This window comes from Phragmites australis, chromosome 9 (genome assembly GCF_958298935.1).
Source record: "Phragmites australis chromosome 9, lpPhrAust1.1, whole genome shotgun sequence".
Classification (NCBI taxonomy): domain Eukaryota; kingdom Viridiplantae; phylum Streptophyta; class Magnoliopsida; order Poales; family Poaceae; genus Phragmites; species Phragmites australis.
The window spans coordinates 7215916-7229997 of record NC_084929.1 but is presented as its reverse complement, the minus strand read 5'-3'; the positions used below and the strand labels follow the sequence as shown (position 1 = coordinate 7229997).

The 14082-nt window shown below is 41.0% G+C and overlaps 1 protein-coding gene across 1 annotated transcript; it reads left to right on the top strand.

Annotated features, from left to right (window-relative positions):
- Positions 1 to 8631: 8631 nt before the first annotated feature.
- On the top strand, positions 8632 to 13817 carry LOC133928575 (derlin-1). Its single transcript, XM_062374983.1, has 7 exons — positions 8632 to 8789; positions 11971 to 12106; positions 12474 to 12547; positions 12660 to 12753; positions 12858 to 12986; positions 13106 to 13266; positions 13396 to 13817. The coding sequence occupies exons 1-7, from the start codon at positions 8773 to 8775 to the stop codon at positions 13505 to 13507; spliced, it is 723 nt and encodes a 240-aa protein (XP_062230967.1). The 5' UTR covers positions 8632 to 8772; the 3' UTR covers positions 13508 to 13817.
- Positions 13818 to 14082: the final 265 nt, after the last annotated feature.

The window sequence follows — 14082 nt, the reverse complement described above, 5'->3', positions numbered from 1 at the left end:
TTGCCTTAATCCATAGCAATTTTGGCTACCAAAGTCCCACGTTCTTCCTTTTTATTTGTTTTTCCATACCTAAAGCAGGATGGTAAAAGGTGGATCAAATTCGGGCGATACAAAATTGACCCAGGTTGCCTGTAATACCGGAAGGTGCAGGGAAATTCAGAAAATAGTTTACTGATCTTTGATGGGGAGAAGGAATTGCACTTGGTCAGCCACTCTTTTGTCGCTATACAGACACGTGTGGCACAGTCCCTGTCATTTTACTTGGGCCTTACGAATGCTAGTACATTTCAATTCAAATTTCAAAAGGGGGCATGAGTTTGACATGGATGCAGGGTGGTTGCTGTTTATCCATGTGCAGAATTTTGATTAAAAAGAAGGCCTTCTAGTTGGGGCTGTCTTGTCTTGGTTGCAAGGAAGGATATGCACTGCAAATCCATCGAAGGAAAGACCTTTTTCAGAAAAATCTCTATAAGATTTTGATTTATACCATCTTTCTTTTTATCTAATAACTAACATGTGCAAAAGAAAAAAAATACATATCCTACCAAGAAAAGAGTATTTCGAAAAATCCGATAATATAAAATTTCCTTCGCAAACCCGGGGCAGCACAGAGCACTGAGCAATCATGGAAGCGAGATAAGAGAGAGGACGTGGATTCTTGTGTCCGGTTTGCTGCCGGCCAACGCTGCAGACGTCAACCGGCACGGCAGTTGGGATGAGGTCGGCCGAGAATCACCGGCGGTCACATGGGATGGGAGCGGCCGCGACCAAGGACGGACGGATCGAAACTGAAAATATCTGATCGCGTCAGTCACGTGGAAAGGAGCGGATGGATTGGTGGGTCACTCGCCCGCCTTGACGACCTTCTCTGCCTGCCGCATGTGGCAGAGACAGGCTTTCTTAAACTGCATACGTAGTGGGTGTATAGGTTGGGATGATATTACTCCACTATCTAACAATGCACGAATTTTACAAGGATGTATATGAATTTCATTGCAAACTGCATGATTAAAAAAGGTCCTACGTTCTGGACAGGTCCATACAAGCGATGAGGTAACTACGAGCAAGTAGACTAGGTAGGGCTATATATATATATATATATATATATATATATATATATGAAATTTAGTCATAGTCTTGGCTTAAACCGCAGTTAATTCCATTATAACTAAAGTATATATTATTTTCTAATACATATATACTTCTTTTGATATGTATATATTATTTTCTAAGATGCATATATTTATTTATAAATAATTTTTTTATATGTATGTTTCATATATACATGCACATGCATGCATACATACATACATACATGCCTACATGCATACATATACTCCTATAAAATGTATGGTTTGTGGAGGATCAAATTAATCTTCACCATCAACCTGAGTTGATCAAACGGTCATTGTGCAAAGTTGAATACATTTCTCCTTCCAAAAATGCATTTAATCTTCTATTATTTGTCGTTCATACCTAGATGTCTAATATTTACCTTACATACATTACAATAATACATTCAATCTTCTATTATTATTACATACATAGACGTCTAATATTTGCATTCTATATATTCACCGTCGGGTTTCTCCAGAGTGTGTGTCGTCTCTCGCACTTCATCTGCAACGCCGGCTTTCTAGAGAGGGCCAGCACGTCGCATCCGCCGCCGCCTACCATAGAGGTCGCCACCATCGCACTATCTTTACATTAAGGCACTATACGATAATTATTTTCATCCCCTCACAAATCGCTCACCATCTTGATCCTTCTCATAATATTGCTACAGACAGCCAACTCTAGACGATACGGTCCCCTCCACCCTCCTGTCCAGGTACTCTTTATGTTCATCCGTCCTAAAATTACATGATCAAGTTGTAAATTTTGTGTATGTAAATCTCTTTTTTGTTATGCTATTTTTTTTACTTCCTCAAATTGCTATATCATGAATTGATTCTTCGTGCGTGAAACACATATGCAATTGCTATTAAGTATAAGGCTACATCTATATCCCTATATAATGCACCAGTTCAACTATGTCAAGTTCCAAAATGCTAATCACATGATTAAGCATTCATAATCATCATGATATATTTATGCGTATTCGTTTGATAACTTGAGTTTAAACATGTTTCAATAGTACTTTGAGATAGTTAAGAGCCCAAGGAAAACCCTAGATGCCTTAGAGATGAAGAAGAATAAAGAAGGGGAATAGAATCAAATTTTTAGCACAAGACCACCCTCACTGTCTGATCGAGATTCCCCACAGTCTGACTGTCAGGGGGCAACTACATAGGCTTGCCACATGAGCTTTCTGCGGTCTGACCGCTAGAGCGCATAGACTCGACTTAAGTGAATCGATCACTCTCTCTTGCTCTCTCACACTCACTCCCCCACTCTCTTCCTCACTCCACCTTAGAGAGAGAAGGAAAGCTCCACCTCGACATCCACGATGATCAGAGATTGATGGTGGGAACCTCCCCAAGCTTCCAGAGGACTTCCTCGAGCTCATCCCCTTCACCCTCGTCGACGGTGAAGTTTCCACGCGAGTCCATCCACCTTAAGCCCTAAACCACCCCGGAGCCTGATCTTCAAATCGGAGCTTCTCTGGAGTGATCCCCTCCAATAGAAAGCTGCCCTACACCAAGGTGAGACATCCCCTACCGTTTCCCCGTCATTGCCGAGCTCAAATCGGTCCTCATTTCGTTTAAGATCCAAATTCAACCTTAGTTTAGATCTCATATGTGGAGTTTTCCAAGTTTGGCTCGGTAAAAGTTATCCAAACCACCTTAGAAGAACTACACTAGTTCTATAGAACATTTTGGTACCCTTCATGGTAGAAAGTTTCACTAGAGACTTTGCCTGTGGCCTCGCAAAGTGGCGCCAGCAGGATCTCACAATCTGACCGTCGACATATTGTCGGTCTGACCACCAGAGGCTAAAACCTTCTGCACGCCGGTGGTCTGACCGCCACTTCAACATCGGTCTAACTGCTAGCCACTTAAAGCTATATGCACTTAGGTTGTCTTATCCAGGGTTTCAAACTTTGGAACCCTAATCATTTGGTGGCCCTTTGCAAATATTTTCAAAACGCGGCACTCTATTAATTTTCATGCATCATTTGCACATTTTCCATCGTTTGTTTGTTTATGCAATGCATTTTTTATTCATTTAGAGAGCGTTACACTAACGGTCCAAGCGAGTGACGGCAATGTCAATCTATCGGAGTTCTATGAGTATTGTGCCAGGAATATCAGGCAACTACCAGAGCAGCAAGGCAAGCATCTAAGCATACTCAACCTACTATTTTAGATCTTGTATTATATAACTTGATAAATTACACTTTATGTATGTTTGTATAAGTAGTGAGCCCATTGTCGGGTTTAGATGGGTAGAACCTATGTTGATAAATTGCTTGAGTTGTTGATTATTCATATCCCTGTAGCCTTGATAATATTGTTAATGTCTACCTTACAAATTATTCAAAATACTTAGCAATGAATAGGTCCTCGATAGAAGACGAGCAATGATTCAACCATTGTCCGCGAGCTTAGGGCTTATTTATTGTTTACAAACATAATGACAATGATGTGGGTTGTATGAGATGTGAGAATGAGGTGAGATATGGACGATGCTAGGGGTATCTTCTATACTAGAGGAGTTCCTCGATGTAGTTCAGGAGAGGAGCTCGGATGTCATAAACCACTTGTATCATTTAAGCACCGTCTGTTGGTGCAGTTAGGTTTAGTACTTTCCGTACTTACTACATGTCGTATATGAGAATGATAAGTCGAATACCTTTGTAGTTGTGATCTTTTGGCGTGCGAGTCAATGGTGTTATGGGTATAATAGGCTTATAGGGGTATCCAGTTTACTCCGGGAGTAGATGATCCTTGAATCTATCGGCGTATGATCAAACGGATCGGGCTCATTGGGAAAGATTGACACAAGTACCCCTTATGTGGGCCTATGTGGACACATGAGCCGTATGGTCCCTAAGTCGTGTAGGTAAAGGAGTACCCTCTTCAGGGTGTAAAAACAATTCGAATTGCCACTCTCGGGTTCTAAAGTCAAATTGCTCGCTAAACAACACGATTTTTGGGTAAACTCAATTGGCCTCACCCAGAACCTCTGGGTTTAACCCGGGTACTCCGAGTTCCTCCAAAGAGCAGTTGGCATAGCACAGTTTTGGGTTGATTTGATCCGCATGTTAAAAACTAACACGCCTAAGCATGCACTGGCACTAATACCTTAGTACTAAACCTACTACACTCACTCTAGCAACATGATTCACTAACTCCACCTCAATACACTACGAAAAGCTCAAAACCTCAAGAATACGACATTGCTTCGCCATCCTTCGTTCACAACCAAATACATGCATTTCCACTAAGGAAACACCAGGGACTTACCCAAGATCCTCTGCCCAAGATGGTAGCCTTTGGATGGGGAAGATTCAAAGGAAAAGCTAGGAGAAGAAATGAACGAGCTGCTACAAAAATTCAGAAAAGAAAGTTGTGACAAAAATGGTGGCATGCCCTTCAAATCTCTATGCATGCAGCCAAAACTTGGATGGACTGGAAGCCAAGGACATGAGGAATGCGTTAGCATAGCATGCATACCCTGTCCTTTATCTTGGGTGGGATTTGGGGGAAGGAATAGAGAGAGTGCTTGAGAGGAGAGAAGAAAGCAGCAGCTCATGCTACTGTCTTGGGCGTGGGGGAGGGAGAGGAGAGTGAGAGGGAGGTGGGGCTACTGGTGGGGGGGGGGGAAAGGAAGGGGTGGGCCAGCCCAAGATGAGGTCCAGTTTTAATATAGAGGAGCTAAAACTGTTGCTAAATTTTTATAAGAACTTGTGCAGCGATTCACTTCGAAGCGAGACTTAAACTAACAAAAATTCTAAAATCGGTTATTGTCAAAACTCTAGCAAACGTTAAAACCACCATAGGAGAATAACAAGCACTAAACAAAACTCATGATTAACTTGATGCCCATGATGCATGATTATGCTTAATGACGTGATTACAAAAATTGGGATGTGACAACTAGTCATGCTCAAGGCGAGATACGTGTCACCCTTGTGATAGCCAGACCGTTCACTCGATCAAGTAGTGGGTTCATCATGATTAACTCTTTAATCATATTGATATGGCCATACACATTCTCAATCCAACTACCTCGAGGGGCCCATAAATATCTCTCTCATTATCAAGGAGGGGCAAATTCCATCTTGATCGCTCACACCCCACGACATGTTTCATGAAAAACCCGAAAACTACATTTATGACTACCTAGCTATGGAATAATATTTGGCAGCCCCAAAGTATGTCACTACACATTTTGAGAATCAATGATGATCTCAGGTCTAAGGAACCTACAAGTGTACCATCTAAGATAACAACTGATGACATATCATAAATAACAATCCCAGTAGTAACTCAAAGTGGATCTATCAAACATCATATTCTCTAACATTAATATCCAAATTATTGATTTGGTATCTCTATACCTATGATGCATGAAACGTGATCATCAATCAATACATGTGCAGGTCTTATGAATCATCCCAATAATATATGACTAGGGATCAAATCAAAATAACATCATGATATAAATAAAGAGTTCTACGAATAAGTCACATACTTGCTAATCAATGTAAATAATAGTTATCCAAAGAATAACACATTATTCAGAAGTACATGAACATAGACGTGTGATACAATCATCTCTATGATTACCTCTAGGGCATATCACTTTCAGTATCCCTGTAAATAGCGTCAGCTATCGACTATTGGTAAAGTCAATTATTCAAATACTTATTTAAAGTAGGGATACTTGGTCATCAACGTGTATCAAAGAGTACGATATGATATTTTATATAGGTTTAGGCCTTCCTTAGAATAATAGTCATACGTCATGTTTCGTTTTAATTAATCTCAGAAAAAGATAATTATAATAGAGTTGTGTCTAGATCTAATCCTAAGGATCTTAGTGAGTTCTCTCGTGTTATAAGTCTTGAACCTATCGTCAGATAAATCTAATCGTGGCTCGAATCTATTGTGGATCTCAATAGGTTGTTTCCGCTTCTATTCGATTAGGCTTGCTTCATATTGTTTGTCCGGCTACTGGCTTCCAATTTCTCTTAGCCCAATCCTCCTTTGAATGTACCATTTTTTTCTTATATAGTTGGGTTAGGGAGACGTAATGTACTCGAAGTTTCAGAGTGTAAACATTCCTGAGATGTATTACTTTCGATTATCTAGATGACTCCTTCCTAACTCAGGGATAATTTCCACGTAGAACACGTGAACTATTTGAAATATAAGCATATTGTTGTAGTATGTGCGATAATATGAGCATATATATACATATCCCAATATAACAAAAGCAGCATGAAACATATATTAAAAACATGATCATAATTTAAGTGGCTGCTGGAAAATTAACCACAGAAATTATTTAGCAAGTATCTGAAACAGTACTGACCAGGATGATATAAGAAAATGGCTCTCAGATCATTCACAACAGTTGGCCCCAAATCTATGAAGATTTTCTCCCAAACTGATCAATTAGATATATCACTAATTAAACTAGAATATGAGATTACACCTAGAAAATGATCTTGATATACAATACTCTGAAGGCTACAAATACCTGGACAGAGCTATAGATTAAAATTATACTGAAAAAAGACTCAATACAGCTAGAGTCCTCTGCACAGAGAACAACAGAACAACTGAACCTCAAGTAAGGCTGACAGAATATCAAACCAAGATAACAGAATGTACTGAGATCAATAATCAAGCCTCATGTCCAGGTATTGCATATAATAGGCAGTGACTGAAAAGAAGGATTCACCATCAGCTAAATAGCACACTGAATTTCACTCAACAGATCACAAAACAGAGCACTACCTATAGTTAATAATCAGAGCACCAAGATCGATTCTATTGTACTCACTATTCTAATTCAATTTCAATTCAATTGATCATCACAGAGCATATATATCAGGGATCCATACAATCAGATCAGAAGGGAAAAAGGAAGGCTCACAGTGCAACTTGTTGAAGAGAACTAATAATCGAGATAAGGCACGGCTCAAATGCCGCTGACCCAGAAATCCAACAACCTGCTGTTCCTGCTGGTGTGAGGGATAACGGAGATACAAGACCTCTACCGCACGGCCACTGCAGTACGGGCAAGCCTCGACAGTGCAGCTCCGGGGCACCAACCGATCTTCCTCAGAACTGAGCACCGGCCCACAAGCACGAGTTGAACTCGGACTCAATCTCACCAATGCACCAGAGGGGAAATCACAGGAGAGACAAGCAAAAGGAATCAAAACTCATCTGAAAACCATCTGAGGGAGAGGAGAGGATATAAAGATGTGAGTTCGGCCCCATGGCAGGCACTCGGCCAAAGCCATACCTCCGAATCTCTTGTAGCCACCTTCCATCCGATGGCTCCAAGAACCGAAGCAGCCGGCCAAGGCTACCAGGAGCTCAATCCGCCCACGAGGTGTGGAAGATGCGGCATCAGCCGTTGAGCCGCCGCCAGCACCCAGGAAGAGATCGAAATCCTCAGCACCGAAACGTCCGCCTCACCCAACCCTAGCAGCCGACTATAAGCCACTCTTCACGGGCCTAGACCGAAAGCAAAGGAAACAGCCCGGTCCAGCAGCTCTGCGTCGGCCCACGGCTTGAACACACATTGAAATTTCCAAAATACACAACACATATATCTTATTTACCTTATGATAGTTATAAAACATATAGTATCTGAGTAAAGATATATTTATAATAGACATTTGACATAGGAATATATTATATTTCTAGTAAATCCTTTAATTAGTAATTATACCTTATGAAACTAAAAGCGTCATGACGTTGGCTTTGCATTTCAGACGGTCTGGTACAAAAATTTTATAACACAAAATAATTATAGCTTAGATTACTAAAGAGTAGTGCTATTGAATAAAGCCACGATTGTCAAGACTTATGCCTCATGGCCTATTTCGAACACATGAATGACAAAAATACAAGAACATCAAATACGCAAGATTTCGGTAGGAATATAAGCGTAAACAGGAGATTGTAGAAACACAATAAAATTGTGATAAAAACGACCATTTGAATGAAGAGCAAGAAAAACATCATAATTTGAGGAGAGTGATTCACGCAGAGGACACCTTCAGTGAAGTTAATCATGATAGAAATCCTCTAAAATTTCAATACAACAAGTCATTGTATAGGAGTTTTTTTTATAGAATTTATAGAAGCCCGTTCCTTTATATCAAGGGGCTTTGTTTGAAATTTTTACATAGATTCAGATCTTTTGAGGTTTCTCTGTTTTTACCGTACTTCGAAATCTTTAAATTTTGTGGAGTTCGGCATAAACTCACATTTCTACCGATCCGGATTCGACTTTTACACATGCACTTTTATTTAAGATCTTCAATATAGGCCCCGGAAAGAGGACCCAGCTGTAAACAAACGCACACTTCTGCAGCCGCCACGTCAGCGGACCACTCAGCACCCATACGCGTACCAGGCCAATCGCATGCGCCGCAGCGCGCACGCCTACGTGTCCGACCATCTTCGTCCGTCCGACCGGAAATCAACGGCCCATCTCGCTTCTTTCCCACTGGAGGTTTCCCGCAGCACCTCCCTTTCATCTCAAGCTCTCCTTGTTCCCAAGCTTCGAACAATCCGACGAGAAGGAAGCGGACGCGAGACCGGAAAGCGATCAAGGGATCGAATCCATCAACGCGTCGAGATGTCTTCGCCCGCCGAGTGAGTCTCCTGGAATCTTAAAGCGTTGTCATCTGATTTTCAGCTCGAATCTCAGATTCCGACGCGTAGATGTGGCATCTTACGGCGCGTGGTTTGGGTTGGGGATTACTGGAGAAATTTGAGCTAAATCGTTCCGGATTATCGATTTTTTCTATCATTTTGATCGAATAGGGTGGGGTTGTTAGAGTTTAAGGCTGTGGGTGCGGGTTCGTGGTGCCAATTTGGTCCCCTAGGGTTCGGGTTGGAAATTTCGTGGAGAATTTGGGCTGATTGGTTCGTGTTCTTCGTTTACTCTGATATGTAATTCTGTATGTAGCTTGACTGGTGGAGTGTTATACAAGTAAGCTTGTTAGTGCGTGTTTAAGCTGCCCAGAGATGAAGTGTTAGTGATGAGAGGTAGCTTTGAATTGGAGCCAGTTGATGGCCTCATTGGTTTTATTCCTTGAAAATTGAGGCCCCTGGATTAGTTGTTCTACTAATTGATTTTATTGAGGCCCCGTTTTCATGGAGTTTACAGCCTTTCTGAATATGCTCTCCACGTGCCTCAAACATGGTGGCATTGGTGAGTGATATTTGGCTGGAAGGATGTGTCTTTGATGGAAATCTGCAAAGCTACCAAAAAAAAGTTGCTTTCAATTAGTTCCATGTATGCTTGCTCGCGAGAGTGTCTTTGGCAACAAAATTTCCATGATTTGTTAATTGTTAGTTTTGTTGTATGACTATTGATTAGTTTAGCGCTCAGGAAAGACCCCGAGTGCAAATCACCTGTTGTATGGAGCTAGTGTATAAACTGACAATGTTCTCGTACTTTTGTCTCTTCAAAATATACTAATGTGCCTTCATCTTTCACCTTGTAAACCTATTTGCTGGGAGCCTAATGTGCTGATAATATAATATGCCTGTAAGCCATCTGGTTTGAGATGATATTATTGACATCCTGTGCCAACATAGTTAAAACTATTTATGTTGGAGTCAGAATAGATAGATTTGGCTATCTAGGGAGGTCAACATTTTTGCACTAGTTGAAAATGATTGAACCATTGGTTTGTTTCGCAGACCTTTGATTGCTATCTTTGCTGAACTTTTCCTATTCGGACGGTGTTAAATGAGATTTGAGGTTTCGATACGGACTTTCAAGTTGCCACAAACTTTAAGACAATTTGTGTACTGACGATGTTTGGTAGTCCCTCCATTATAATACACATTTTGACCAAATATAATTCGATTATTTTGAACATCAATAGTCTCCAATATGCATCCTTGATCACTTCTTCTTTTTAGTAGCATGTTATCCGAAGTTACAAGGATACTATTGATGAATAATTATCATTTATATGTGACAAATCTGAATATCTTAATGTATGTTGTCAAAGTTATAAAATGTTGACTCATGCATTCTAGGACGGCAAGAAGTGAGATAATATTAGATTTGCAGAGTTGTATATGGAAATGACCATGATGCCCAAGTATTAAAATCTTGGGAACGATGGAATAGCTCGTGTCAGTGTTAACTTGTCAATGTTTGACATAGAGAGATAATAAATAGGGTAGTCCTGTTTACACCCTCGAACTATTGCCAAGTTCGATTTCCAATCTTCAACTTCAATACCGGACATCCTACACCCTCGAGCTATTGGAACCGGACAAATTACCCCCCACTCCAATTTGAAGGTGTTTTCATCATGTGGTGCACAGGTGTCGTACCAGTCAGCAACACCATGAAATGAATAAAAGTAATACATAATGAGCCCACTTTTCAGCCTCTTATTCTCATCTTCCTCCTCCCCTCTCCCAATCCATCCCATCCACCAGAAAATTTACATGTTCCTTCGGCTGATCCCGATGGCTGCCGCCGGCGCCATCTTTGTGCTTTTGTCGCCATGGCCCTCTTCCTCCTCCTCCAAGCTGGTGCCGCGTCCACGTTGCTAGTCTCCATCATCTTTCTCCTTCCCGCTCCCGGTTGTCACCTGCCTCTCTGCTCCCCGTAGTTGATTCACCTTAGCATATTCCAGCTCCCAATCGAAGCTGATGAGATGAAGGATGCTGGTCCCCGATCTCCTTCCCAATTGCTCAAAAACCATCGATCTCTTACTGTTGCGCTGACTCACATGCCTACATGGCGTCGCCGGCTCTCATCGCTGCCACGACCACTGAGGTTGTTGCGTCAGATGCCTCAGCATGGTGCTTGGCGTTGGTGAAGTGGCTGGACTACAACAAGCCTTTGGCCTCAACGGTGCAGCCACATGGATCTTCTTTTTCGTATTTTCGAGCAGTGTTTATTGAGGAAGTGACGATTGGCATGTGTTGAGCTCTCCTGCATCTCCGCCTTCCTCATGGTCCCCTGGACGAAGTGCTGCTCTGCTAGTCTTGCTTGAAGAAGGGAGAAGAAGGTAATTGCTATTTTTTTCTAATTGGGTTGCCACATGGGAAGACAAGTGGTGACGTGGATGCTTACATGTCAGAACTTTGAATCAGCTCAAGGGGGTAATTTGCCAGTCTTAATAGTTAAGGGATGTAGGATGTCTGGTTTTAGAGTTCAGGTTTGACAATCAGACTTTGGCATAGTTCAGGGGTGTAAAATAGACTTTACCCTAATAAATAAGGGACACTGGAGAAGATGTCATCTAATTCTACATGCATCCCTGGTATTACTGAACAAGATTAGAAAAACCATATGCTTTGTAACCTGAAACGGAGTAAGAACTATTGTTGTAAGGTCCCTGCACTTGTTCTGGTCATGCAGAAACTTTTTACCCCAAACATTTTGTTTTGCAATCTTGGTGTATAACTACTGTCATCTCATTTGTTTAGTTTTTTCTGTGAAGTTATCTAGTGTATTTTCATGTGATTAATATCTGTTGGTGTGTAATATAGTATGTGCATAGTGAAGCACCATACATGGCATAATCCTGGCATACGTATAATCAACATTAAACCTTAGCTTTCTTGTTGTGCTTGCATTGTGATAGGAATTTTTGAGTCATGATCGTATTGGCTGGACTTTTAAACTTTTTAGACTGATGAACTATCCGTTGCCTTAACAATTTTGCACTTATTTCTGCTGGTACATGACATCTGAATTCTCACTAGTTTTTGGAGGATTCGGTATTATAGAAACAAGCAAATAAAACTATTCACCTCTGAAGCTGCTTTTGAATATGTTGTAACTTGCCTATATCAGGTACTACAATTCACTTCCAACTATAAGCAAGGCATTTGGGACATTGTGTTTCTTTACCACTGTGCTGGCTCAGCTCCAGATACTGAGCCCGCCCTTTCTTGCCTTATATTACCCCTTTGTGTTCAAGAAGTTTGAGGTTAGCTTCTATTTCTGTTTCCCCTTCTCCTTCTCCTTCTCCTAATTATTACTCAGTTTTGGCTGCAAAACTTTTTAAGTCTGCATTAGTAAGGATGTGGATTTGTTATTTCTAACATGCTGGATTTACACCTTGCCTGATTAGTAGGGGGGAATAAGGATTGCTGCTCCTCAATTTATTCTTGAATATTTGTTGTTGCATCCGCTCCTGTATGTGATGTCTTTCTAAACAGATCAGAGTGTTTTGGTTCAATTAATTCAGCAGAGCAGTCTGTCATCTGTGTATGTTTGGAACTTGTACAATATTTGTTTTGCACACCTGATCCATATCTCCGTATTTTAGAAACAAATGTTTTTGGGCCTTGCAGATATGGAGGCTATTTACTAATTTCTTTTTCCTGGGCAAATTTTCCATCAACTTTGGTATTCGCCTTCTGATGATGTAAGTTAAAGTTTTGTTCAATACCGATTATAGAATACGGTTACTTTTACAATATTTTCAATAGTAACTAGCAGCGGGTGTTTCAAATTTATTTATTTATTTTGGCATATAGAGCAAGGTATGGTGTGCAGTTGGAAAAGGGTGCATTTGAAAAGCGGACTGCAGATTTCTTGTGGATGATGATATTCGGTGCCATCTCACTACTGGTCAGTGGTACTTTTCACCTCTTGCATTCAGATTAGTCAAAACCAAAAGAGAATTACGTGAACTTTTACTGAACTTGCATACAATTATATATTGCTTGAATCAGGTACTGTCTGCTATTCCCCTACTGAATTCTTATTTCTTGGGAGTACCCATGGTCAGCTTGCTTCTTTATGTCTGGAGCAGAGAGTATCCGAATTCTCAGATTAACATGTATGGCCTTGTCCAATTGAGGGTATGTATTGTTACCGGACTATTAAATGCAATGACCATTTCTTTTCTGTGTTAGTTGTTTGGTAAGCCTTTACAGACGGCACTGTTACAGACTATTAAATGCAATTGCTATTTTTGCAGTCGTTTTATCTTCCATGGGCTATGCTTGCATTGGATGTGATATTTGGGTCACCTATACTTCCTGGCCTTCTGGGTATTATGGTTGGACATTTGTACTACTTCCTTGCGGTGTTGCACCCACTAGCCACTGGAAAGAACTACCTCAAGACTCCAAAATGGGTGTATCCTTTTATGACCATGACCAAAGCATTCTCTCAGTTTGCGGATGACTACATCAATCTGTGTGCTATTGCTAATTTATTCTCAAATAGTTATACTCCTTGTCTCCTTAACCTGATGCGCCTGCATAGACACAGCATTGTTGCTCGATTCAGATTAGGCGTGCAGGCAAACTCTCCGGTCAGGCCTGCCAACACCGGCGCCGGTCCCTTCAGAGGAAGAAGCTATAGACTCAATCAATAATATTGACCTGGACAACACACCTTGTATTGTGATGCCTGTTCCGAATTGCTATGTAGAAGCAGAGCTCCGAACATACTAAGGGTCAACCAGGATTAAGGATTGTCTTCTTTTAGAGGCACTAAAAGAACTAGACTTCTTGCGCAGAATGGTTGATGTGCGGATTTAGTTCCTAACAATGTTGATCTTCCTTTTTTTACACAGGAATATAATTGTGTTTTATGCCAGTTTGTCTTCTATGGTTCGTGTCGAAATAATTGTGTTCCTCATTTTAGGGAAAAAATTGAGAATAAATTTGCATGAGATTGTGCTATTTTGAATGGAAGCTAGTTCAGCACCATGGGCCACTGAAACATGAGCCTGCGTATGCCTATGCTGCTTTGTTTGGGCCTACCTGGGTAGGCTCAGGCATTATGAAATAGAACATCCTAGATAGCATGTTATGTGACCGTATTGGTTTTCTGGGCCTTCTGTTGGGCAGAACGCCCCTTACTCCGCATCGATTTTCTGGGCTTACTGTTGTGTGGCCGTATACTTGTATCACATGAACATTTCAACTTTCCATCACAGAAATTAGG